The sequence below is a fragment of the Polypterus senegalus genome, chromosome 7, assembly GCF_016835505.1.
Source record: "Polypterus senegalus isolate Bchr_013 chromosome 7, ASM1683550v1, whole genome shotgun sequence".
Classification (NCBI taxonomy): Eukaryota; Metazoa; Chordata; class Cladistia; order Polypteriformes; family Polypteridae; genus Polypterus; species Polypterus senegalus.
In genome coordinates, this window is record NC_053160.1 from 135,376,567 (window position 1) to 135,401,262 (window position 24,696).

Genomic DNA, 24,696 nt, shown 5'->3' on the forward strand with positions numbered 1-24,696 from the left:
GGTTTACATCGTGCTTTGTTTCCGAAGTAGCAGAACTTATGAATATGGTTGTATATGTCACTCGCTCGCTTCTTATTGTTTAGCTGCCTTCTCAATTATATAATGCATGTTTTCTTCAGCGCTTTTGAGGTCTTCCTGGTTTTCTATGTACTGCGTGATTACGTGGGAGGCGTGATGATGTCACACGAAACTCTGCCCCCACGGCGTTGAAGCTCATCTCCATTACAGTAAATGGAGAAAAACTGCTTCCAGTTATGACCATTACGTAGAATTTCGATATAAAACCTGCCCAACTTTTTTAAGGAAGCTGTAAGGAATGAACCTGCCAAATTTCAGCCTTCCACCCACACGGGAAGTTGGAGAATTAGTGATGAGTGAGTGAGTGAGTGAGTGAGTGAGGGCTTTGCCTTTTATTAGTATAGATTCCTTCTGCATCCATCTTCCAGAGCCGCAAGTCTGTCTACAAGTTTTTTGCATTCGGAATTCGCAGCTGTAGCTTTTCCATCGGTGTAGATGCCAATTGTTCCGCTGTTTCAATTTGAGCCGTGAATGTCTGCTTGACGTCATATCCAGCTGATCGGCAAGTTTTCTCAGTTTAGATGTATTTTCTTGAATGTGTTCCTTAATTTTCCACAGCATACCTTTAAAGGTCGCATGAAAACGTTTATATAGACGCATTTCCAGGACTTTATTATGCTGCCGCAGCTTCTCATTTGTCTTGAGCAAGTCACTTATTTCTTTCTTCATATTTATCTGAATGTCTTTCTCAAGCTCCTTTATCATTTCCTTCAGTTCGGAAAAATCATTTCAGCTTTCGTGCTCTGCGGGTAGAGTGGCAACCCCAGTTATAGCCGATACTTCGGGGTTGTGAGGACTAGATGAAAGCACGGACTGCAAGGCTTTCTCTAGTTTCAAGTGATCTTCTAGAATCTGCGAGCTATTGTGACCTGCATCACTAGCACCTTCGCTCTCGACTGGAGATGATGCAGTGGAGCAGAGTCCTGGGAAGTCTGTGTATTCACCTGCCTGTTCCAGGTCAGTCTTTGAGAGGTCGTATCTCGCACTTGGGACTAGATGTCTGTCTAGATTTGGATGTAGCTTTAAGTTAACTTTCTGGTTCATTCCGACTCGCTTTCTTGTTACTCATGTTTATATCCTGTAGTGGAAACTCCTCAGGTCAGGTAAATACAGGATATCTCAAAAAATTAAGAAATAAGTGAAAAAATAAAGCTGCTGCTAACAGAGCTCCGCTTCTGACATCCATCTCCCATAATGGACGAGACCAACTCGCCAATTGTTTAGTTTAAATATATCCAAGTTTGTAAAATGTTTTTCTTGTGTTGTTTCACAAATGTTTCTTTTTGTTTTTTCTTTGCTTAATACAAAGCTGGGAGGGAAGAAGTGACAGAAAACTTGGGTTCATTGTTTTAATAAGAGCTCGACAAAGTTATTTGTAATGTTGCATGGCCCTCTTTGGAGTCTAGGGTAATCGTTACACCGATAAGTGATGGCGTTAAGTGGCGCCATCTCTAAGGACCTGGGCTGTTTAATTGCTTCTTTCTTTCATACTTTTAAGTTTCTTCTGGGTTTATCATCATTTTGCCAAAATGTCAGTACAGTCAAAGCAGGAAGACGTCATTTTGAGAAATCTGCTGTGTGAGGATAGGGTAGCTGGTAGCCACCATGTGACAATCAGAGCTTGTCCAGGAGGTGTTGAGTATGCTGAAGTCTTCGTAACTTGACGAGCCTCTGGAACAGGAAGAGGAGCGCATGGTTAGTAGTTTGCGCATTTGGTCAGAGATGACTACAACTGGGTGCCTTAAATACCAGAATTTCAGAGGTTGTGGAAAGTACTGTCTCATGTGAATAAGGGCTGTGGGCATATATTTATACATCCAAAGAAGGCGATGACTATGCCTATGACTATAGGGCTCTATGTTTAAACTGATGACCATGGCTAAAAGAGGAAAAAATTATCCATCGCATATTAAATACCTGTAACCCTAGTTTGGCAGGGGTTCTTAGGGGTGTAGTGAATACAGTGGAAGGCTTGGTTAAGGTTGGTTCCCAAATAGAATGGGACTAGGCAGCATCCAAGGAGTACTGGAACAAGGTCCATTCCAGCACCAAGGATAGTCAAGCTCAGAAGACCTCTAGGAAAAGCAAACAAGATGAAGCTGATCTCTCTGTGATATAGATGAAAACTGCACTCTTGGTTGTACCAGATCAAGTGAGGAAGTGGGAAGTGGATGCAGTAATGGACACCGGGAGCCATTATATGCTGATGAAGAAGAGTCTGTGGCAAAGGATCGTCCGTAAAGGAGAGGATTTAATTTCTTAATCTGTCAAGTTTGTCTTGGCAGATGGAACTGAGCATCTTGCTTTAGGCAGGGTGCCTGTTGCATATCAGCTGCATTCCACAACCTGGAAGATGGACACTTGCTCCATGGGTTGGATCCGGTTACCACCATTAAAATGAATATACATTTGCACCCATGCAAGTATTCTCTGGCTGGGGGTGTAATGCAAAGCTTGCTATCAAAAGCCTGGGAAGGTCTCCATTGGGTCCTCTGCAGAAGTTTTAACATCTGATGGCTCTGTTTTGACCAGCATTTGGAACCAGCCTCCTGAGGTGAGACCTCTATTGCAACAGTGGTCAGTAGTGAGGACAGAGAGGTTAGGTGTAACCAAACTAGTCACTCATGACATTTATACCGTTGACGAGGTTCCTATCTGCCATCGTGCATATAGGGTTTCCTGTCAGAAGAAAGCTATCATTAAAGAACATGTAGACAAGATGCTAGCCAAGGGGATTATAGAACCTTCAAGCTCCCCATGGGCTGCCCCAGTGGTGCTCAAGAACGGTACAGACGGTACCGTTTTTTTTTGAGTGGATTTTTGGGGGCTGAATTCTAAAACCCACTTAGATCCATATCCCACGCCCATTGTGCATGAGATACTGGAGTCCCTACATGGAGCTGCTGTTTTTAGCACACTGGACTTAAGAAAAGGACATTGGCAGGTGTCTATGGGAAGGGGGAGTAAAGTGAAGACAGCAGTCATAACTCCAGAAGGGCTGTATCACTTTAAGGTCATGCCATTTGGCTTGTAGAACGCAGGTGCCAGCTTTCAGCGTCGAATGGAACAGGTACTGAAGGGGTTACTAGGGAAGATCTGTTTAGTCTATATAGATGATATCGTCATCTTCTCCTCATCAACTAAACAATATCTCAAAGACCTGAACGATGTCTTTGGAAGGATTCAGCATGCTCATCTAACCCTTAATGTAAAAAAAGTGCCACTTCATTCAGTTACATATTTCCTTCCTTGTGGTTTCAGCTAAAGGGGTCAAAGTCGATCCAAAGAAAGGCAGGGCTATTGGAGACTATCCTACACTCATCGACCTTAAAAGCCTTCAGAGGTTCTTGGGACTTGTAGGATGGCACCATAAATTCATTCCCCGATTGGCTGACATAGCTACACCATTAAACCGGCTGAGGAAGGAGGACTCTCCATGGAAATGGTCAGCTGATTGTTAAAATGCAGTTGAGCAGCTAAAAGCCATCTTACTGTCTCCTCCTATCTTGGCCCAACCAGATCTAAACTTACTTTCAAAGTGCAGACAGATGCCAGAAATGCAGGCCTTGGTGCAGTACTCGCCCAAAGAAAAGGTGGGGAAGAATATGTAATCGTGTATGCCACTCGGGCCTTGCATGGTGCGGAAAACAACTATTCTATATCTGAGAAGGAATATTTGGCAGTAGTATGGGCGGTCAAAAAGTAGAGGCATCTCCTGGAAGGGGTGGAATTCGAAGTGGTCAAAGACAATAATGCACTCACCTGGGTGTTCAATCACCCAAAAACATTTCCCTGCCTGATCCGATGAGTGTTGCAACTCCAGGGGTTTTCATTCAAGGTCCTTTATCGGAAGGACTGGTAATATTGTTCCCGATGCATTACTGCGGGGCATTGAACTTTCAGGAATGGTTTGTCTGGCTATGGCTCAGAGCTTACGGTCAAACCTTCCTTCCCCTGAGCATGCAAGAATTTGCTCGAGCCCAAAACATCAGTCCGGTATGCCAGGGGTTTCAAGAGAATTTAGGCAATCCCGGGTCCAGTCGCATCCATTTCGAGGAACTACAAGGAGTCTTGTATAGGTCTATTCTAACTAAATTTGAAGGAACCAACTTTCAGCTGGTTGTTCCTGAAGAGTTCTTTCACGAATTCATCCTGTACTATCACGACAGTTCCTTTGGAGGTCACCTTAAGATGATGAAAACTATGTTGAAGAACTTAGAGGTGACTTGATAGCTCTCTAAAATGTATAGAGCCATGTTAAGCAATGTCAAACTTACAAGAAATACAAAAACCCATCTGGTCAACCTTCGAGATATCTTCAGTCTATTATTATACTAGAAACAGGGGAGATTTTGGGGTTAGACCTTATGGGTCCATTGCACCTCACTCCCAATTGGAAGACCATCCTGATGGTGATAATTGACTACTTCTCAAAATGGATGGAATTATTCCCCTTGAACGATGCAAAAACCCTCCAAAATATGTTCCATTTTAAAGAACAACATTTTTACTCGCTGGGGTGTTCCTAAGTTCATTGCCTCCGATCAGGGACCCCAATTCATCAGTTCAGTGTTAGGATTATACCTTGCGTGGGAGTCAAGAGAAAATTGACCACTGCTTACCACCCCCAGAGCAATTTAACTGAGAGGGTAAACAGAACCTTAAAGACGATGATGGCATCCTATGTTGGAGAACTCCACCAGGACTGATATTAAGTGGCTTCCAGAGTTCCGGTTTGCTTTGAACACTGCGGTGCATGAGGCTTCTGGGGAGACGCCTGCTCTGATCGCACTAGGTACACAATTTAAGGGGCCGCTAGACAGAATGATTGACATGGCTCCCTCCCTAAATTCTAGATCATATAACATGATATACACATGGGAACAGTTGAGACAGAGGGTTCAGGAAAGGTTAATGGCAACTACATCTCGACATGCCAGATACTATAATGCCCATCACAAGGATGCGCACTTTGTGGTGGGAGATCTGGTCTAGGTGAGAGTGCACCATTTCTCTGATGCTACATCCTAATTCTCTACTAAACTTGTGCCTATTCTTTAGAAATGTTGGCCCATATTGATAGGATAGCATCTTGCAGTTGATGGAGATTTGTGGGATGCACATCCAGGGCACGAAGCTCCCGTTCCACCACATCCCAAAGATGCTCTATTGGGTTGAGTTCTGGTGACTGTGGGGGCCATTTTAGTACAATGAACTCATTGTCATGTTCAAGAAACCAATTTGAAATGATTCGAGCTTTGTGACATGGTGCATTATCCTGCTGGAGGTAGCCATCAGAGGATGGGTACATGGTGGTCATGAAGGGATGGACATGGTCAGAAACAATACTCAGGTAGCCCGTGGCATTTAAATGATGCCCAATTGGCACTAAGGGGCCTAAAGTGTGCCAAGAAAACATCCCCCACATCATTACACCACCACCACCAGCCTGCACAGTGGTAACAAGGCATGATGGATCCATGTTCTCATTCTGTTTATGCCAAATTCTGACTCTACCATTTGAATGTCTCAACAGAAATCGAGAATCATCAGACCAGGCAACATTTTTCCAGTCTTCAACTGTCCAATTTTGGTGAGCTCGTACAAATTGTAGCCTCTTTTTCCTATTTGTAGTGGAGATGAGTGGTAGTCGGTGGGGTCTTCTGCTGTTGTAGCCCATCCGCCTCAAGGTTGTGCGTGTTGTGGCTTCACAAATGCTTTGCTGCATACCTCGGTTGTAATCAGTGGTTATTTCAGTCAAAGTTGCTCTTCTATCAGCTTGAATCAGTCGGCCCATTCTCCTCTGACCTCTAGCATCAACAAGGCATTTTCGCCCACAGGACTGTTGCATGCTGGATGTTTTTCCCTTTTCACACCATTCTTTGTAAACCCTAGAAATGGTCGTTAGTGAAAATCCCAGTAATTGAGCAGATTATGAAATACTCAGACCGGCCCGTCTGGCACCAACAACCATGCCACGCTCAAAACTGCTTAAATCACCTTTCTATCCCATTCTGACATTCAGTTTGGAGTTCAGGAGATTGTCTTGACCAGGACCACACTCCTAAATGCATTGAAGCAACTGCCATGAGATTGGTTGATTAGATAATTGCATAAATGAGAAATTGAACAGGTATTCCTAATAATCCTTTAGGTGAGTGTGTATATATATATATATATATATATATATATATATATATATATATATATATATATATATATATATACACACATATACATATACATACATATACATATACATACACATACATATATATACACATACATATATATACATATATACATATACATATATATGTGTGGGGTTGATTGGGACTGGCCATCCATTCTAATGAAAAGTGGGGATTTGGGGTGTTTGAGGGGAGTGTTTATGTTATGGGATGGGCATTTGCTTGAGGGACAGTTAAAGGGGACTTGTATTTTTGCTTTGGTGTGGTATTAAGTAAAAGTGTATAATTGTTTAGTTTAAATATATCTTTGTCACATATACGTTTGTAAATTTTTTTCTTGTGTTGTTCCACAAATGTTTCATTTTGTTTTTTCTTTGCTTAATACTAAGCTGGAAGGGGAAAAGTGACAGAACAGCCAGGTCCAATGTTTTAATAAGAGCTTGACAAAGTTATTGGTAATGTAGTATGGCCCTCTTTGGAGTCTAGGGTAATCGTTACAAAACAATCAAGGTGAATAAAAAAAAAAAATCATAATTCTTATGAGGCACAACACATTTCAGCTATTGGTCACCACTGTTAATTCTTCCTCGGACACCTGAGGTAAGTTAAGTTTTCTCCATCTGTTCTCACTAACTTCCATAAGTGCATAGTAGAGTCCATCCTCACCAACTGTATAACATCCCGATATGGCACTTGGGCATCTCAAGATCGTAAAGTACTGCAAAGGGTGATGAAGAAAGCACACAATATCATCACAGAGCTGCAATCTCTTGTCAGGGATGCCGGGGCGACAGCCCGGCCGAGACGCCTTGGAGGACCGGAAGAGGGCGTGCGCCCATCTCAGAATCGCCACTCTGGTTGCTTTTGGGCCACGGGTAGAGGGCTTGGAAGCCCAACCCTGTAGGGGTCTGTGGTCACCACCAGGGGGAACCCTAATGCCTTGGAAGCCCTTGACCTCAGCAATTCCGCCACACCACGAAGTGATGGGGGGGGGGAGGGTAGAGAAGCAGAGACACCCGGAGTGCTTCCGGGAGTACAACCGGCACTTCCGCCACACTGGGGCGTGTTGGCAGGTGATTGCCGGGAAGCACCTGGAGAACATCCGGGTGTGGATAAAAGGGGACACCGCACTTCATTCGAAGCAAGAGTTGGGCGGAAGTGGATGGAGCTCGGAGGAGTGGAGGCAGTCTGAAGACTGAGCAAGGCATCATTGTGCGGCCAGAACTTGAAGGGGTGATTGGTGCTGCGGCACTGGGTTTGTGCACTTTACTAACTGTAATATAGTGTTGTAAATAAACATGTGTGGTGAACAAACATGTCTGCCTGTCTGTGTCCGGGCTGTACCCCACACTCTTTAGGATAAATATAACACTCACTGTCTTAGAAGGATAACAGTATTATTGAACACTTTAAATATAATGCACAATCACTTTTCTCATTTCTCCCCTACTACAAACACCATTTCTATCCACAAGTCAAAAAATTATTGAACAGCAAATTAACAACAAATATTGTAACAACAAAAAACACATAAACAAACCTATTATACAAAAACTCATAAACAAAACTGTTATGCAATATAGAGCTATGTCATTGTGGCAAAAATGGCACAAAGGTGCGTCTATGATTGCTGCTGGAGGTTTTTGTTGCATGCTGTGCACAGAATACAGCAATGCAGATGTGGTGCCATTTTTCCCCCCCAGAGTCACTTGGCGAAAATGGCATCATGCACAAAGGCATGCCCCTGTCTCCATTACATATGGAAACGCAAATATTGATGAGATTGACAAATGATGCACTGGTCAGAACCATATGCCGTCATTAAGCGAGCATACGCATGATGTAGTCCCCCTAGGGAAATCATTTCATACCCAACCCAACTTGGACGAATGAAATCCACAAATAATACATAGCCTCAGTGGTTACGTTCCTAAAACATCCCACAGATATGGAGGACTTGCACAGATCCTGAAGAAGCAACGACTGTACTGGCCTCTGGAGTAGTGGCACTATTCTAACTTCTCTCTCTTTCTTTCCTAGGGCATGAAGCGGAAGCATACAATGGCCGACAGTGAGATTAACCGCGTCAAAAAACTCCAGGCTCTCGACATCCAGATCCAGAAACTCCTGTCCAGACAGAGGCTCCTGAGGGATTTGAAGGCTTGTCTGCTGGAAAAATCCTCCCCAACATCTGAAATCGTCACAGAAAATCGCAGTTCAATAACAATGACTCCATGCTGTGCCGCTCACTTTCAAGGCCAAGTGAGCTTTACCCCCGTGCCTCGTCGTCAGAGCGACGACGTCAATGATGAAGAACTCGGCCTGTTTCAGCTATGCAGGCGGGGGTTAAAGGCCAGAACACCTCCATCAGCACAGGCAAGCATTTCCACCCAGAACCGGTTCGACCCCTCTCCGCACCCCCAGTTTGCCTTCTACCCGATGGATGTATTTGTGATTGGAGATTCAATCGTACGAAACCTTAAATAGTTCTTGCCCTAATCAGAAAACTTTTGTTTCTTGTTTTCCTGGTGCGTGTGTCCGAGGTGTTATGAGACAAGCGCCGACAGTCTTCGAGCGGCACAAGAACAGGGCAGTGGGATCCATTGTGATACACACCGGGGTAAACGACGTGAGACACAGACAGTTGGAGATTCTCAAGGCGGACTTCTCAACACTTATTAAAGCCACAAAGGAGAGGACCCCAGCTGCAAGAATCTTCATTTCGGGTCCCCTACTTCTCGTTAGAAGATCGAACGAGTATTACAGGCGTCTGCTGGCATTAAAAACAGCTGGCTGAAAGGCTACTGTGAGAGTCAAAACATCGGGTTGGTAGACAACTGGGACCTCTTCTGGGAGAGGCCGCATTTCTTCAAGCGGGGTGGTCTGCATCCAAATAGATTCAGTGCCCGGGTCCCCTCCAAAAACATCGCTAAGGTAATTTGTCTCTCTTGACTGTCTATTTTAACTTCTAACCCTTTCCATAATGCTTTGCTAGGATGTGATAATTCGGTAACAAAATCTTCCTTCAAAGTGCACAGCATTAATACTGTAATAACTAACCTCAATGCATGTAAAAAAACTAGGCAGTGCAGCATAAATACGAATAATTTAATTACAATTACACCTATTGATGAACAATATATTAAAAGTATAAAAATAGACTACAGATTAAATAAAAATTATGCACAGAGAGGTGCGAATAAAAATAATTTCTATCTCGAATAACCATAACACACATACAATTCAGTTCTGCTCATCCAAAACATTAAAAATGGCTTTATTAAATGTTAGAGCATTAACCAACAAGACATTTTCCATCAACAATCTTATTAGTGATAGAAAAAATGATTTTACTGCACTAAGTGAAACTTGGCTTAGCCCTGATGGTGCAGCCGTTTTATTCAAATCTAAACCCCCGAATTACAGCTTTGCTGATGCGGATTACCAAGGTAAGAAAGGCAGCAGTTTAGCAAACATTTACACGAGCCAGTTAAAGCATAAAGATGTCAGTTTTGGCAAATTCAAGTCCTTTTGAGTATCTTGCCATTGTTATTCATGGAGTTTCTCAATTTCTAGTATTACCCGTGTATAAACATCATAAATGTAATGTGTCCTTCTTTGGCGAATTCTCAGACTTGTTGTCAATTGTAATTACAAACTATGACATGTTCCTAATAGTTGGTGACTTTAACTTTCATATCAATAACTAGTGGGACCCGACAGTAAAAGAATTCATGAACTTCCTGGACTCTCGATTTGAGCCAATGCATTAGTCAGCCTAAACACAAAGCAGGTCATACGTTAGACTTAGTAATTACAAAAGAACTAAAAGTTGATGTGAAGCAGATCATTGATATTGGTCTATCAGACCATTTTCTCTTACTATTTAATATAGAAATAATGACAGAAAATATTCACAAGAAGGGCGGCATGATGGCACAGTGGTAGTGCTGCTGCCTCGCAGTTAGGAGACCCGGGTTTGCTTCCCGGGTCCTCCCTGCATGGAGTTTGCATTTTCTCCCCGTGTCTGCGTGGGTTTCCTCCGGGTGCTCCGGTTTCCTCCCACAGTCCAAAGACATGCAAGTTAGGTGGATTGGCGATTCTAAATTGGCCCTAGTGTGTGCTTGGTGTTTGTGTGTGTCCTGCGGTGGGTTGGCACCCTGCCTGGGATTGGCTCCTGCCTTGTGCCCTGTGTTGGCTGGGATTGGCTCCAGCAGACCCCCCGTGACCCTGTGTTCGGATTCAGGGGGTTGGAAAATGGAAGGATGGATGGATATTCACGAGAAGCATATTGTTAAAAATGCTTGTTTGATTCATCAGCAGCTTCAAAATTTACAAACATTCTAAGCAATCAGTCTGTTTGTAATGCTTACTACAATAGTGAGAATAATTTAAATAGTAAGGTGGAAAATTTTAATACTAAAGGTGAGAGCTGCTGCTGACATAGTTGCATCTGAAAAAGACAGTTAAACAATCTTCTAGCACTGTTAGACCCTGGAAGACCCAAAGAGTGTCTGATCTAAAGAGAACATGCTGGAGAGCTGATCCTCTTAAACCCCAGTACTCTATTACAAACAAATTCAGTTCTTTCGCCAGGATAGATTTACCTGATTTATATAAAACAATTTCTCAACTGAGACCCTCCACCTGTGTCCTTGACCCAATACCAACAAATTTTTATTAAAGTAGTATCGGGCATGCTAATTGTTAGTATTCTTTACATAGTAAACTCATCATTAGATATGGGGGTCTTCCCAGACTGTCTTAAGACTGCTGTAGTTAAACCCCCTACTCAAGAAAAATAATCTTGACTCCTTGCCATTTCTACATGATGTGACCAAAATGTATGCAAAGTCTGCAGTGTGCACTTAAATCAGATCTGAATTGTTTGATGTGTAACTTTAAATTGTGCAGCAAAGAGTAAATAATATATATTATATATATATATATATATATATATATACACACACACATACTGCTCAAAAGAATTAAAGGAACACTTTTTAATCAGAGTATAGCATAAAGTCAATGAAACTTATGGGATATTAATCTGGTCAGTTAAGTAGCAGAGGGGGTTGTTAATCAGTTTCAGCTGCTTTGGTGTTAATGAAATTAACAACAGATGCACTAGAGGGGCAACAATGAGATGACCCCCAAAACAGGAATGGTTTAACAGGTTGAGGCCACTGACATTTTTCCTTCCTCATCTTTTCTGACTGTTTCTTCACTAGTTTTGCATTTGGCTACAGTCAGTGTCACTACTGGTAGCATGAGGCGATACCTGGACCCTACAGAGGTTGCACAGATAGTCCAACTTCTCCAGGATGGCACATCAATACGTGTCATTGCCAGAAGGTTTGCTGCGCCTCCTGCACAGTCTCAAGGGCATGGAGGAGATTCTAGGAGACAAGCAGTTACTCTAGGAGAGCTGGAGAGGGCCATAGAAGGTCCATAACCCATCAGCAGGACCAGTATTTGCTCCTTTGGGCAAGGAGGAACAGGATGAGCACTGCCAGAGCCCTACAAAATGACCTCCAGCAGGCCACTGGTGTGAATGTCTCTGACCAAACAACCAGAAAGACTTCATGAGGGTGACCCAAGGGCCACATGTCCTCTAATGGGCCCTGAGCTCACTGCCCAGCAGCATGCAGCTCGATTGGCATTCGCCATAGAATACCAGAATTGGCAGGTGCACCACTGGTGCCCTGTGCTTTTTACAGATGAGAGCAGGTTCACCCTGAGCACGTGACAGAAGTGAAAGGGCCTGGAGAAGCCATGGAGAACATTATGCTGCCTGTAACATCATTCAGCATGAGCAGTTTGGTGGTGGGTTAATGATTGTCTGAGGAGGCAAATCCATGGAGGGTCACACAGACCGCTACAGGCTTGACAAAGGCACCTTGGCTGCCATTAGGTATCAGGATGAAATCCTTGGACCCATTGTCAGACCCTATGCTGGTACAGTGGCTCCTGGTGCACGACAATTCCTGGCCTCATGTGGTGAGAGTATGCAGGCAGTTCCTGGAGGATGAAGGAATTGATACAATTGACTGGCCACCACACTTTCCTGACCTAAATCCAATAGAACACCTCTGGGACATTATGTTTTGGTCCATCCAATGCCACCAGGTTGCACCTCAGACTGTCCAGAAGCTCAGTGATGCCCTGGTCCAGATCTGGGAGGAGATCCCCCACAACACCATCTGTCATCTCATTAGAAGCATGCACCAATGTTGTCAGGCATGTATACAAGAACACAGGGGCCTTACAAAGTGCTGCGTACAAAAATTTGAGTTGCTGCAATTAAATTTTGGCAAAATGGACTAGCCTGCCACATAATTTTTTTCACTCTGATTTTTGGGGCGTCTTTGAATTCAGGGTTCTGTAGGTTGATCATTTTCATTTCCATCAAACAATTTGGCATCCTTTCGTTCCTAACACATTACCTAGTCTGTATCAGTATAGATATCCAGGAGGATTTCTTTTTCCCCATTGAGATCTGATGTGTTTTCAAAGTGTTCCTTTAATTTTTTTGAGCAGTTTATATATATATACATACATACACACATATACATACAGCATACATACATACAAAATTTAAAAATATATAGAAAACAACTTTGTGAAAACAAAAAGAAGTGAACACTAAGGATATTATCAAAGTTTTCTTCTTTTATTCCAGACAAAAAGGACACAAACAAAAAAAAAATCTCATATACAATGTTAGGGATCCCCACTGTTGAACGTCTTACAGGGTCATTATCTAGAAAGCAGCCCTAACAGCCAGCACTCACAGAGTGAATAAACAACAGTGCAGGCTGTCTAACTTAAGGGAAAGCTAGATTAAAGGTTTAAAACTCCCAAGAACAGCTGGCACTCAGCTGTAGGCACAACGGGCGTACCCATGGTTAGACATTCTTCACAAATCCGACTGATCCCTTTCTTTATGCTCTTGGAAAATGCCAAATTTCAGTCCCACAGCTATTAAAAAAAGGTTAAGAAAATAAAGAAATCTGGCAACTCGACAGAGGTTCCTTGCTCTAGCACACTCCGAAGGAACAGAATTAACTAGCTCCAGTTTTTTTTGCACATAGAGAAAGAGGGACCTAAAGACAACCTTAGATAAACATTTTTAATGCTAATCTTTAACAATGTTAGCCACCAGGGAGTGACACTGACAGTGTAATTTCTGGCCACATAGATCTCGAAAACATCAAAAATACCTCCCTTAAAAAGTAATACATTTAAAACAATCAGTTTAATACTATCTAGAAGATTATGTAAAAATAATAAAAGAAAAACGATGATGAAGAGAACAAAAGGTTTAAATGTCAGCCTTGTGCTAAGTCATATGCACCTTTATTGTGTGGCACCGAGTTTAAACAGCTGGGGGCTCCTTGCTAACAACTTCAATAACTCTGTGGGAAGCAAAAATTAGCTTACTGTACAACTGTAGAATGGGATGTGAGCTGTTTTATGGTTGTTTCTGGAAAGTATAATATGCATTTCACTAACGTATTTCAAAGAATATTTTTCTTAATGGCTTTAAACTGAAAATTAATTTTTGGTAAGAAGAATTTCATGTGTGACCTGTTCAAGGCTGTTACCTTTCCAATGGATGAAATAAAAGTTATTTTGTTTTTCTAGATGTCACTTTCAGCAGTTTTACACATCATGTTTCCAAGCTAAATAATAGATTTTTGATAAGATGAAAAGATAATGTATATTAAAATAACTGTTTTTCTACAACACTCTCATTCTTTTGTTTTCATACTGACCAGAAATCTGGGGTGTGGGCATGGTTGGTATTGAATTTTGAGCAGATTTTAAAAGATTCTAAATTTATTAACAAACGCACATTAATTATTCAAAGTGTATATAATCTGTGCCAATTCAAACTTTTGAATACAATTTTCATTTCAGAAAATGCACTGTGCATCAAATTTAATTGCACTTTATAACCAAGTGTTAAGTTCACTAAATGAGAAATATAATTTGAAAAGTTTTAATAATGCAATAAAGTCTAGCATTTCTAAAAATACCTTGAAGAAATGCAAGTCGCAAACATTGATATCACTTTTGTAAATTCCACCTGTGAAAAGAACTGATGTGTCCACCATAAGACATAAATCTTAAAGACAAGTTTAGTATTGTTGAATTCAGTTATTTCTTTACAAACATGATGTATATGCGTTTACCACACAAAACTGTGTTCTAAAGTAATTTTTTTTTTATAAAGATGGCTTACACTGATCCCTGAAGTGCTGAAGCCAATTTCCACAATTTGCACATGAACTTGACGTTAGCACATTGTCAAACTGCAACATTGCACTGAATGACTATGCACATATCTAACTTGCAAAAATGTCAAGTAAACTTTTTTCACATTGTCATTATGGGGTGTTGTGTGTAGAATTCTGAGGAACAAAATGAATTTAATCCATTTTGGAATAAGGCTGTAACATAACAAAATGTGGAAAAAGTGATGCGCTGTGAATACTTTCCGGATGCACTGTATACTGCTATACCACTTTACTCCCCAGCTCTTAACTACTAAATGTCAACTACTTTCTTTTATAGAAGAATATGGTAAAGCTGCATTGCAATAGTTGTGCACTGCATGAAGCATGAGAGCTGCTACACCACACCACAAGATGATGAAATGTGATGGAACATTTTCTACTCTTCATCCAGCACTTCTTGTTTTTCTTGTCCATGTTTTCCACTTATCTCTGTCTTCCCCCTAACTAGTTTATTTCCTTTCCAAAAAGTAAATTGCCTTGTGCTTGTGTTACTAGACACAGTAGTAATTGAACAGCTGAAGAGTTGTCTGTTGGTCTCAGGGTTGCTTTTCCCTTCAGGCACTTTCAAAAGTGACAGTGTACTGCATGCATCAAGAAGCCTTGTGTAGATAATATGCCTTCATTTAATCACTGGCTGTTTTTATAGATCCTAGGGGGTGGATTCCCTTAATAACACATTATTGAAGTTTGTTGTTACCTCCGTAGGTCGCTGGGTCTGCCACACAGTTTAAGCAGTGGAGCACTGTATGGGAGGAGCAATAAGGTCCAGTTCCTGATATGGAGCTTTGAAGAAGAGTTTAAAGTGTCATGCGCAAGATGCACTGCTCTATCAGGACTCTAGAGTGGTATCAGCAGGCATCTTGGTATAGACAGGTAGGAAGTGGAAAGCCTAGGATAGCCTGGAGCTAGCGGAATCTCGGCTGAAACAAAAGGCTCTGGTGAGTGTTTGGGCAACGGGGGGGGCAGGTCTAGGAGCAATCCCACAACCTCAGCACAACAAGACCCATGGCAAAGACAGTTACCATCTAGTCCTGGAAGAAGTGTGTGCAGGTGGGGAGGTAGAACAAACCAGCAGGGTGGTAGGCATGCGGCAGCAGGGAGCATGGACAAGGTGGGCGGGAGTGCTGGAGAGGACATTATCTTGGAGAGGATATCTGGCTGGCTGAACCACAGCATATCAAGTTCATGGTTCAAGCAATGTATGATGTCCTACTAGCCAAGCAAATTTACATATGTGGGGCTAGACTGAGTCTCCATTATGTTCTCTCTGCACTGGAAAGGGCTCACTGGAGCGCATACTCACTAGCTGTACAGTAGTTCAGCGAGGGCTTCTACTGCTAGTGACACAACTAGGTGCTCAAGTCAGTGGCAGAGGACATCTCTAGAGCCATGGCTAATAACAGGGACACAGCCAGAGGGGCATCATCATTGCCAAGGCAGGAGAGCAGCCTCAGCCACAGCCTTCAATAACAGCTGGCCTGCTCACCTCTGGACTGGAAATTGTGAGTAGACTTGGGTAGACAACTCAAGTTCCTGGATCATGTTACACCAACTTCTTTGAGGCCAGACATGGTATTAACCTCTGCCTTTTCAAAGCAGTTCATTATAGTTGAGTTGACAGTTCCTTGCGAGGACTGCACTGAGGAGGCTAATGAAAAAAAGTGGTCCAAATACCATGAGCTGGTGAAACAGTGCCGAAGTAGTAGCTAGAATGCTTGTTGTGAGCCTACTGATGTGTAGAGGCTTTGCTGGCCACTCTTTATGCAAGTTCTACACCCTGCTTGGTATTAAAGGAGCTGCAAAAAAAGGGCCATAAAGTCCACCATAGAGACTGCAGAGAGGGCCTCCAGGTGGCTTTGGTTCAAGAGATCTGAATCATGGGCTACTGCTGCTGGGACACAAGCCAGAGCCTGATCAATCCTGGATGGGTCACCTGAGCGAGGGTGTCTGATGTTGCAAAACCCAAAACACTCAAGGACCTTAGGAAACATCACTGATGACATGTCCCAGCATGTCCTTGGATGTATCTTTTAACTAAACTCTCAAGTTACAATTCCTTGTACATTTAAAAATTAATGAATATTTTTTAAACTTTGATTACTAAGTCCAGCACCACAAATAAACTAAACTATATATATATTATTATTACTCCTGTGTATGTGAATTACACTATAAACCACAAATGCTGGAAAAGTATGGTTTTTACATCAGAAAGGATGCTGTGGAGAAGGTTAGTATACCTAAACATCCATCTTTATAATAAAGGAGACTCCATCTCCATCCCATTATGAGCCTGTAAGGACATCAGCACACTGAGGGACATTTTCTGATATTGCTATATGATTTCCTCTCTGAACCTCTCTTCTCTCCCTCTCATCCCCAGACAGCAAAGGTTTTTCTGCTTGGTCCCTATTGCACCAAGATGGAATAGTCCTCTCTGTGAAAATTTTCTAAGATGCTCTTCTAATCTTCGATGTCCTATTTCTAAAATCTGGTTCTGCTTGAATTGTCTGCATTGCAGATCCAAAGGTCATTGATAAGTGATTGATTTTCAGCTCGTTGGCAGGTGAGTGGCCAGTGGTCAGTGACATTTAGTTCTTTCAGCTTTGCTTTTCATCTTTTTCAGCTTCTGGCCTAGTGGTGTGACTGCCATTTTCCCATTTTGATATCCTGGCTCTTTATTACTTATGTTTTTTTTTTTTTATTTACTTATGTTCAAAAAGTTAGGGTGGGTTTGGGCTGTAGTAGTTTGTAATAAAACTAGTTATAATAGATTCACTTGGTGTCTTTTGAACTGAATAAAAAAAAAGATGCTGCAAATGTTGGCTTGATTGGACACCAGATGTAGCAGAAAAATGGGAGGGTCTCAAGCCCACGTCAAGATAGATGACTATTTCAGGGATTTCCAATCATAGCTTTAATTTACATAATCTAAGCCTGCAATCGGAGGCAAACTCATATAAAGCTGATCGCCTAATGTGACATACCCAATGACTGGCACTTATCAAACAGGTTTAATTTTCTCTTTAGTCAGAGCGAAGGGCTGTGTGGGCTCAAGAGTTGGCAACCAATGAAAATTTATCCAGAAATTCAATGCACCGAATGTAGCAATGAGGATATTAATAACAAAATGGAAAAAGATAAACAGGGCCAAAACTGTGGCTACCTACTAACATTTAAGAACCAATACCACACAAACAGAAGAGAGGCCCAGCTGTCTCATTTCTTGTGTTTTACACAACATGACAAAATGGAGGGGGTTGTGGTGAGCCGAGATTTCTGTTGAACTTCCCATAGCCGTTAGTCTTTCACACAGTGCCGATTCCATCAGGTACCTTTTGGCTGTCAGTAAAAGGGGTGTAACTTACTAATAAATGTACTAGTACTGCAAATATTTTTTGTACCAAAGAATAATTAAATATTTTATCACATGCAGCAGATGTGAAAAATTACTTTATGAATATTGTGAAGATTAGATTTACTTATGAATTTCATTGTTCAGCTTTTCATTTTTGATGCCTCATTTTCCTGTGACATATACTTGCAAAACAAAGGACCTACCTCTTCAAACAATACACTTCAATACTTGCCTTAATTTCACCAATGTGTACACTGAAGATGGATTTATAGGTTGTACTATGCCTGTAATTGTTAAAGAGCACATTTGCAGTGTGTGTACACGATGCCGAGTCTCAGTACCAAAGCAAAATCAACTTTATTCACCTTGAAACAGGAACAGCATGGTTATTTATCGTAGTGGGACCTACCATTCTCCTATACACAGACACAGCAATCAGGCAGAGTCATGGCCAAATTAGTGGCCAAGTAATCCTGTTCCCTGCATTTAAAATGTTCCTTGCATCACCCATCGATGGCAAGCGCTTATAGTGCGACCACGATAGACTCAGATTTGCTTTAGCTGCGAGTTGCTACAGCGTTGGTAGCAAACTGTCTTCCACAGATGCGGGGATCGCGCTTCAAGATGCTCTTCAGTGTGTCGTCCTGTTAAGGGGAGTCCCAAAAGAGTTTAGAAACCTTACAGTGTGTATACGCTGTGATGAATGCAGGTGTTTTAAGACACTGTTATAATATGCTGCTGTAACACAACATCAGTACTAAGCTTTATAAAATTAACGGCCACAAAAAAAAAAAAAAAAGATTGATTTGTGTATGCGATGCACTTTTTGCTTAAGTTTGCATAATACATACAAATTAAAGCCACATGCCACACAGACATTCTTATTCTTGTGTTTCTAGTAAACTATGTAAACAGGAAAACAGAATTACAAATCAAGTGTAAACATTACTTACCTGTCTTTCTTGTTTTTCACCTTTATCTGTTTCCCAGCAAGGTTTCTTAGCTCTTCTTCCGTAGGATGCTGATACCATCTCAAACTAAAAGTAAAAAAGTATTTAAGTATTAACTATTGGATAATATACTTTAAAGAAATACTCCACCCAAAAATGATATTCTTTATACAAGTTATTTACCCCCCTTGTTTTGTAATCATTATTAAGAAAAATATGTAATCTTATGTTTACATGGAGAAATTAGATCAAGAATTTTGATACAATACAAACCAATGCTGATTAATGCTGTACAATGGCAAATGATATGAAAAATGTCCTATATTATAAAATACTGTTAAACAGATGCATACAGAAATATTCTGTGCACATTATAAACAGGTAACACAATTGAAATGAGATTGAGTTTTGGAAGACAGGACTCTCTCGATCAAAGAATGAGCAGGACAGGCATTCATCTGACCAATAAATAAGTAGGAGAAGCAGATGTCAAATTAAAAAGCTCAAATTTAAAACCTCAATCCTACGTGAACCGTGATCTAAAATAATTGATAACCCAAAAATATAGAGCATTTCAACATGTACCATTAATAGAACAGAAGGAATTGCAGAAGGAGGTGAAACATTGGCTCATGATGGAATGGCATGAAGATGGCTGGCATTCATAGAAAAAGCAATAATCAAGTTAAACTTGCAGAGGTCAAAACTGACTATCAATTGGCACAAAACTTTAATGAGTTATATTCATAATTTGAAATACAGTATTTTATTTCAGAAGTAAGTCAGCAAAAGAACAGACAGAGGACTGGGGCCAGGAGTCAGCCCATCTTTGACAAAAAAGGTCCTTAAACAAACAAGACTTGGGCACAAACAGAGTAAGTGCCATCTACAGTACTTCATTACTGTGCAGAGGATCTCTCTCCAATATTCTATTCTATATTTGAAATGTCCTTGAATTTACTGGAGGTGCCGAGCTTGTAGGCAGCTGTTATTCCATTGCCAAAACCTGCACACCCCAAAGCATTAAGTAACTTCAGGCAAATGGCATTAATTTTTCATATCATAAAATCCTTTGAGAAGTTAATTATGAGACAACTACTAAACAAAACTGAGGCTTTTCCTCTGACCCTCACCAATTTGCATACAAAGGAAAGAGGGTTGTGGAGGACCCTACAACAAGACTTTTGAATCTACTGCATTAGCACGTGGAATGATCCAAAAAAAAAAAAAAAAAAAAAAAAACATGCAAGACTGCTGTTTATAGACTTTTCGTCAGTCTTTAACATAATCTAGCCCCCAAAGGTTAAAATCCAGCAACATTACAAAAATTCTGAAATGCACAGATTTTTAAATCAAAGACTATATTCATCAAATTATTCCCCTTACCTTCCACTGCAGAGTAGCCAACGGGCAAATGAGTAGTGGGGTATGACTTTCTGAATGACACTTGCCATTACCATAGTAACAACCAGCTGCACACCAATCACACTCTGAAAGAGAAATTAAGAAAAATATTAGTAAATGTCAAAAGACAAGATGATGTTCAATGAACCAGACCTACATTCTTGGTCAAGTCTCCGTGTGCATATACTGTACACACACACCTATTATATGTATATACCAGTAACGGCGCACTGCATGATAACGTGCAGTGAATACACTTGACTTGAGCATTACTAGGTTTCATCCCCTTTCTCTGTATGTTTACCATTCTTTTGCTCAGAGGATGATGCGCTTGCTGCTCCCTGAGCAACTCTTCTTTTCTCCACTCTAGCGGCCCACTTATTCTCTTCTTCTGTCGGCATCTGATTCATTTAAGCTGGCACTTAAGTCTTTAATCTACCTCAAGAATAATTTAAGATATGAAGAGGTAGGGGAAGTGACCGTGAAAGTGGAAGGGAATGAGAACGACACCCGTACTCATGCGGCGCACGGCCACCCTGCCATGCGCTGCCAAGAGCCAATTCTACAATACAATTAAATAAAAATAAAAAAAGAGTAATAAAAATCATCACCCCGAAAGCAGATTGTAGATGTCACGTAGTATATGTGTACCACATTTCAGGTCAATAGGTGAAACGGTTTGCGAGCCACAGGTGATTTAAAATACTGGACAGACAAATGAACAGCCACAGTAGGAGTATAATACAGTATAAGATTAATTACACACACACACACACACGTGCGTGCGTGCGTGCGTGCGTGCGTGCATACAACTGGTCCAAACTTTTGAAACACCTCAGTTTTTCCAGTTTTACTTCAAATTTAATCAGTTGAAATGCAGTAAATGGCCTAAAATGGTGAAAAGGCAAGTAATAAACTGCTAGAGGTTTAAATTTAAAGTTTAGTTAACACAAACTGAAAAAAAAGAAATTTCATAATATTACAAATTGTGTTTCTTCAGGGATCAACAAATATATTACTAACTATAGATGTCCTGCAGCAAGAAAAAGTAAATTAATCCTTACAAGCTGAAGCATACAATTTACACACGTGCTCCAATGTCTTTTGATTACTTGAACACCCTCTGTCTATCTTAAAGCAGAGTTAGAACAGACTGTGTTACTACACCATTTGAAGTACTACTTGGACAATATTACAGTGTAAAATGTTACAATAAAGTTTCAGTTAAAAAATCAAATTACATATAGCATTATTATCCTCAGTTGTCCAGACCTTTCATTTAGAGAGACTGCAAAAAAATCAAAGTATCAGTGCGTACAGTGCTCTACACAATCCAAACGCAATTGGAAACTGGTAGAAACTCTGACAGGAAGAGTTCTGGCAGACCCAAAGTCACAACCCTATCAGAAGACAGGTTTCTGAGGGTCTCAAGCTTATGTGATAGGTGCCTCGCAGCACAAAAGCTTCAAGCACAGCTTAAAAGTGGTCAAAGATACCAAGTAATCTTTGGCCATTGCAATTCTTGATTTAACATCTCTCTCAACAACCATCTTCTGTGATTACACTACCAAGAGTTTGAAATGAAAACACATTAATTCAGACTACTTTAAACTAGAACATGGTACCAGACAAGGATGCCCCTTGTCACCACTGCTTTTTGCAATCACCATTGAGCCACTGGCAATTCACTGTTGAAATACTTAGAAGATAAAGGGGGATTATCAGAGAAGGACCGGAACAGAATGTCTCTCTATATGCAGATGATATGGTACTGTATATATCAAATCCACACAATATTGTGCCTACTGTCCTAATAGCACTAATAAGAGTTTCAAAAGATTTCTGGTCTCAGAATAAATTTGAATAAAAGTGTGCTCTTCCCAGTGAATTCTCAAGCACACAATATTAGATTGGACACTTTCCCTTTTATCATCGTAGATCAGTTTAAATACCTAGGGGTAAACATCACAAGTAAACACAAAGCTCTTTATCAACAAAATTTTGCCATCTGTATGGAAACAATTAAGCAAGATTTGCATAGATGGTCAACCCTTCATCTCTCTTTAGCTGGAAGAATTAACATTGTCAAGATGAATATCCTTCCTAAGCTTCACTTTTTATTTCAAAACATTCCAATATACATTAATATATCTTTTTTTTTTTTAAGAAATTATATTCAACCATAACCTCATTTATTTGGAATTCAAAGCATCCACGTATCCAATGGGCGACCCTACAAAGACCTAAGGGCCCAGAGGGGACTGGGCAGAATTCCTGCAGATTTTATTTTTTTTTCTCCAGCCGTCTGGAGTTTTTTTTTCTGTCCACCTTGGCCATCAGACCTTACTTATTCTATGTTAATTAATGTTGACTTATTTTTATTTTTTACTGTGTCTTCTATTTTACTATTCTTCATTTTGTAAAGCACTTTGAGCTACATTTTTTTTGTATGAAAATATGCTATATAAATAAATGTTATTGTTGTTGTAAGGCGGCATGGCTCTACCCAACTTTCAATTTTATTGCTAGGCAGAAAATATACGAGCTATAAAAACATGGACACAAATAGATGAACTTACACAGGCTTAGTCCACAATAGAAATAAAATCCTGCAGTACTTCTTTATATTCCTAGCTTTGCAACCCAATTAATACAAGTTATCACCAATATACCAACAACCCAAATGTGCTTCACTCACTCAGAACATGGAACTAGGGCTGTTCGATATAACGATACATATCGGATGACAATATGAAAACGTCTATCGCTGCACATTACGCTATCGTTTGTTTCGTGGTGTCGCAAAATAAACTGTTTACGGCAATATTTTTTTCATTGTTTTGATGGCCACCACGTGGATGCAGACACACTAGCATGGCTGATGAAGACGAGGCAACACCAGGTAGCTCCACACAGAAGGACCTTGTTCCTAAACGAGGGGCTACCTCTGTAGTATGGAGATGGTTTGGATTTGAAGAGTCTGACAGGGACCAGAAAACGGTACTGTGCAAATTATGCTGCAAACCGATCGCTACCACAGACTCCAACACGACAAACCTCTTCTACCACCTCCGCAAAAAGCACGTGAGCAAGCATGCAGACAGTTTACAACTGAGAGGCAGGCCACGTAGGATATTACAGTTGTAAAGGTACTATTTAAACGAGCATGTTAAAAGCTTGGAAGATTAATTGCTACCAAAACAATTTGCTTAAGGCATAATTTTCCCTGCAGCGTTTGCTGTCAGCGTTAATCTTGTTAAAATTACGTTTACGCCACAACTGCGATACGGCAAATCTCGTTAACGAGTTACCGCGGATCGCCCCGTCCTTGGGGCTGGACAGCATCAACACGTTAGCGCCATCCAGTCCCACGCACGGGGCGATCAGCTGTAACTCATTAACGGAGATTTGCCACACTACGATGTGCAAATTAACATTTTACTAGAATGTAGCCTAAAAAATATTATATTTAATATATTTTTGTCGTAAGCCTTATTGCTGCAACAGTTTGAAGTACAATGTTTACATTTGGTTTTGACAGTTAATGTTAGACTTGTATTTATTTTGTTTAAAGGGTTTATTGGCCTTATATAGTTTAGTTGTTAGTGCTTTGATCCTTTTATATTTAATATATGTTGTGAGAGTTATTGCTGCTACAGTTCACATTTTGTTTATGTCAGGCATTTTATATAATAGTATTTTATATTGGGCCTTTAGTAATTTGTTTTTGAAAAGTGTTTTATATTTGATACATTAACATTTTATGTTTACATTCTAAGTCAAACATTTGCTCAAATGTTCTAAATAAAAGAACAGAAATAATTACAAGTTGAGTACTTCTCATTTTGATTTTTTAATTTAAATGAAAAAAAAAGGAGTGGTGATTATATAAACTATTCACTGAATACAAAGAAAATGTACTATATCGTGATATCGGGATATGAAATGAAATATCGGGATATAAGATTTTGGTCATATCGCACAGCCCTACATGGAACCAATGTAGAAAGCATTTTAAGATAGAGAAGCTTTTATCTGTGGCACCTCTGTACAAGAACTACCTTTTTGTACCCTCTCAAACAGTTTTTAATGTCTGGAAAACATTAACTGATTAAATCAGTCAGAGATCTGTAAATAGATGTCTTTGCATCTTACGAACAATTACACTCTAAATTTAACTTTCCAGTAACACACATTTCTTTCACTACCTTCAAATTAAAATCTTTGTTAAACAGAACTTGCCCAATTTTCCTCACCTCCCACCTAGCTCTATGCCAGAAAAAAACAGTGATCAGTCTTGAGGACTCAGACAGCATTTCCGTAATATATAAAACCTTTTTACAGTCTCTCCCTTTCAAAGATCCAAGAGTACAGTGGGAAAAGGATCTCTCACTCAACATCTCAGAAAAGGA

The 24,696-nt window shown here is 40.5% G+C and overlaps 1 protein-coding gene across 1 annotated transcript in view; it reads right to left on the reverse strand.

Moving 5' to 3' along the window:
* tmem161b (transmembrane protein 161B) overlaps positions 1 to 24,696 on the reverse strand; it is a 140,858-nt gene that overhangs the window by 95,895 nt on the left and 20,267 nt on the right. Inside the window, exons 2-3 of the mRNA XM_039759314.1 lie at positions 20,267 to 20,370; positions 18,884 to 18,967 (exon numbers count right to left, since the gene is read on the reverse strand). Coding sequence (XP_039615248.1) covers positions 18,884 to 18,967; positions 20,267 to 20,370 — 188 coding nt within the window. The remainder of the gene's footprint in view (positions 1 to 18,883; positions 18,968 to 20,266; positions 20,371 to 24,696) is intronic.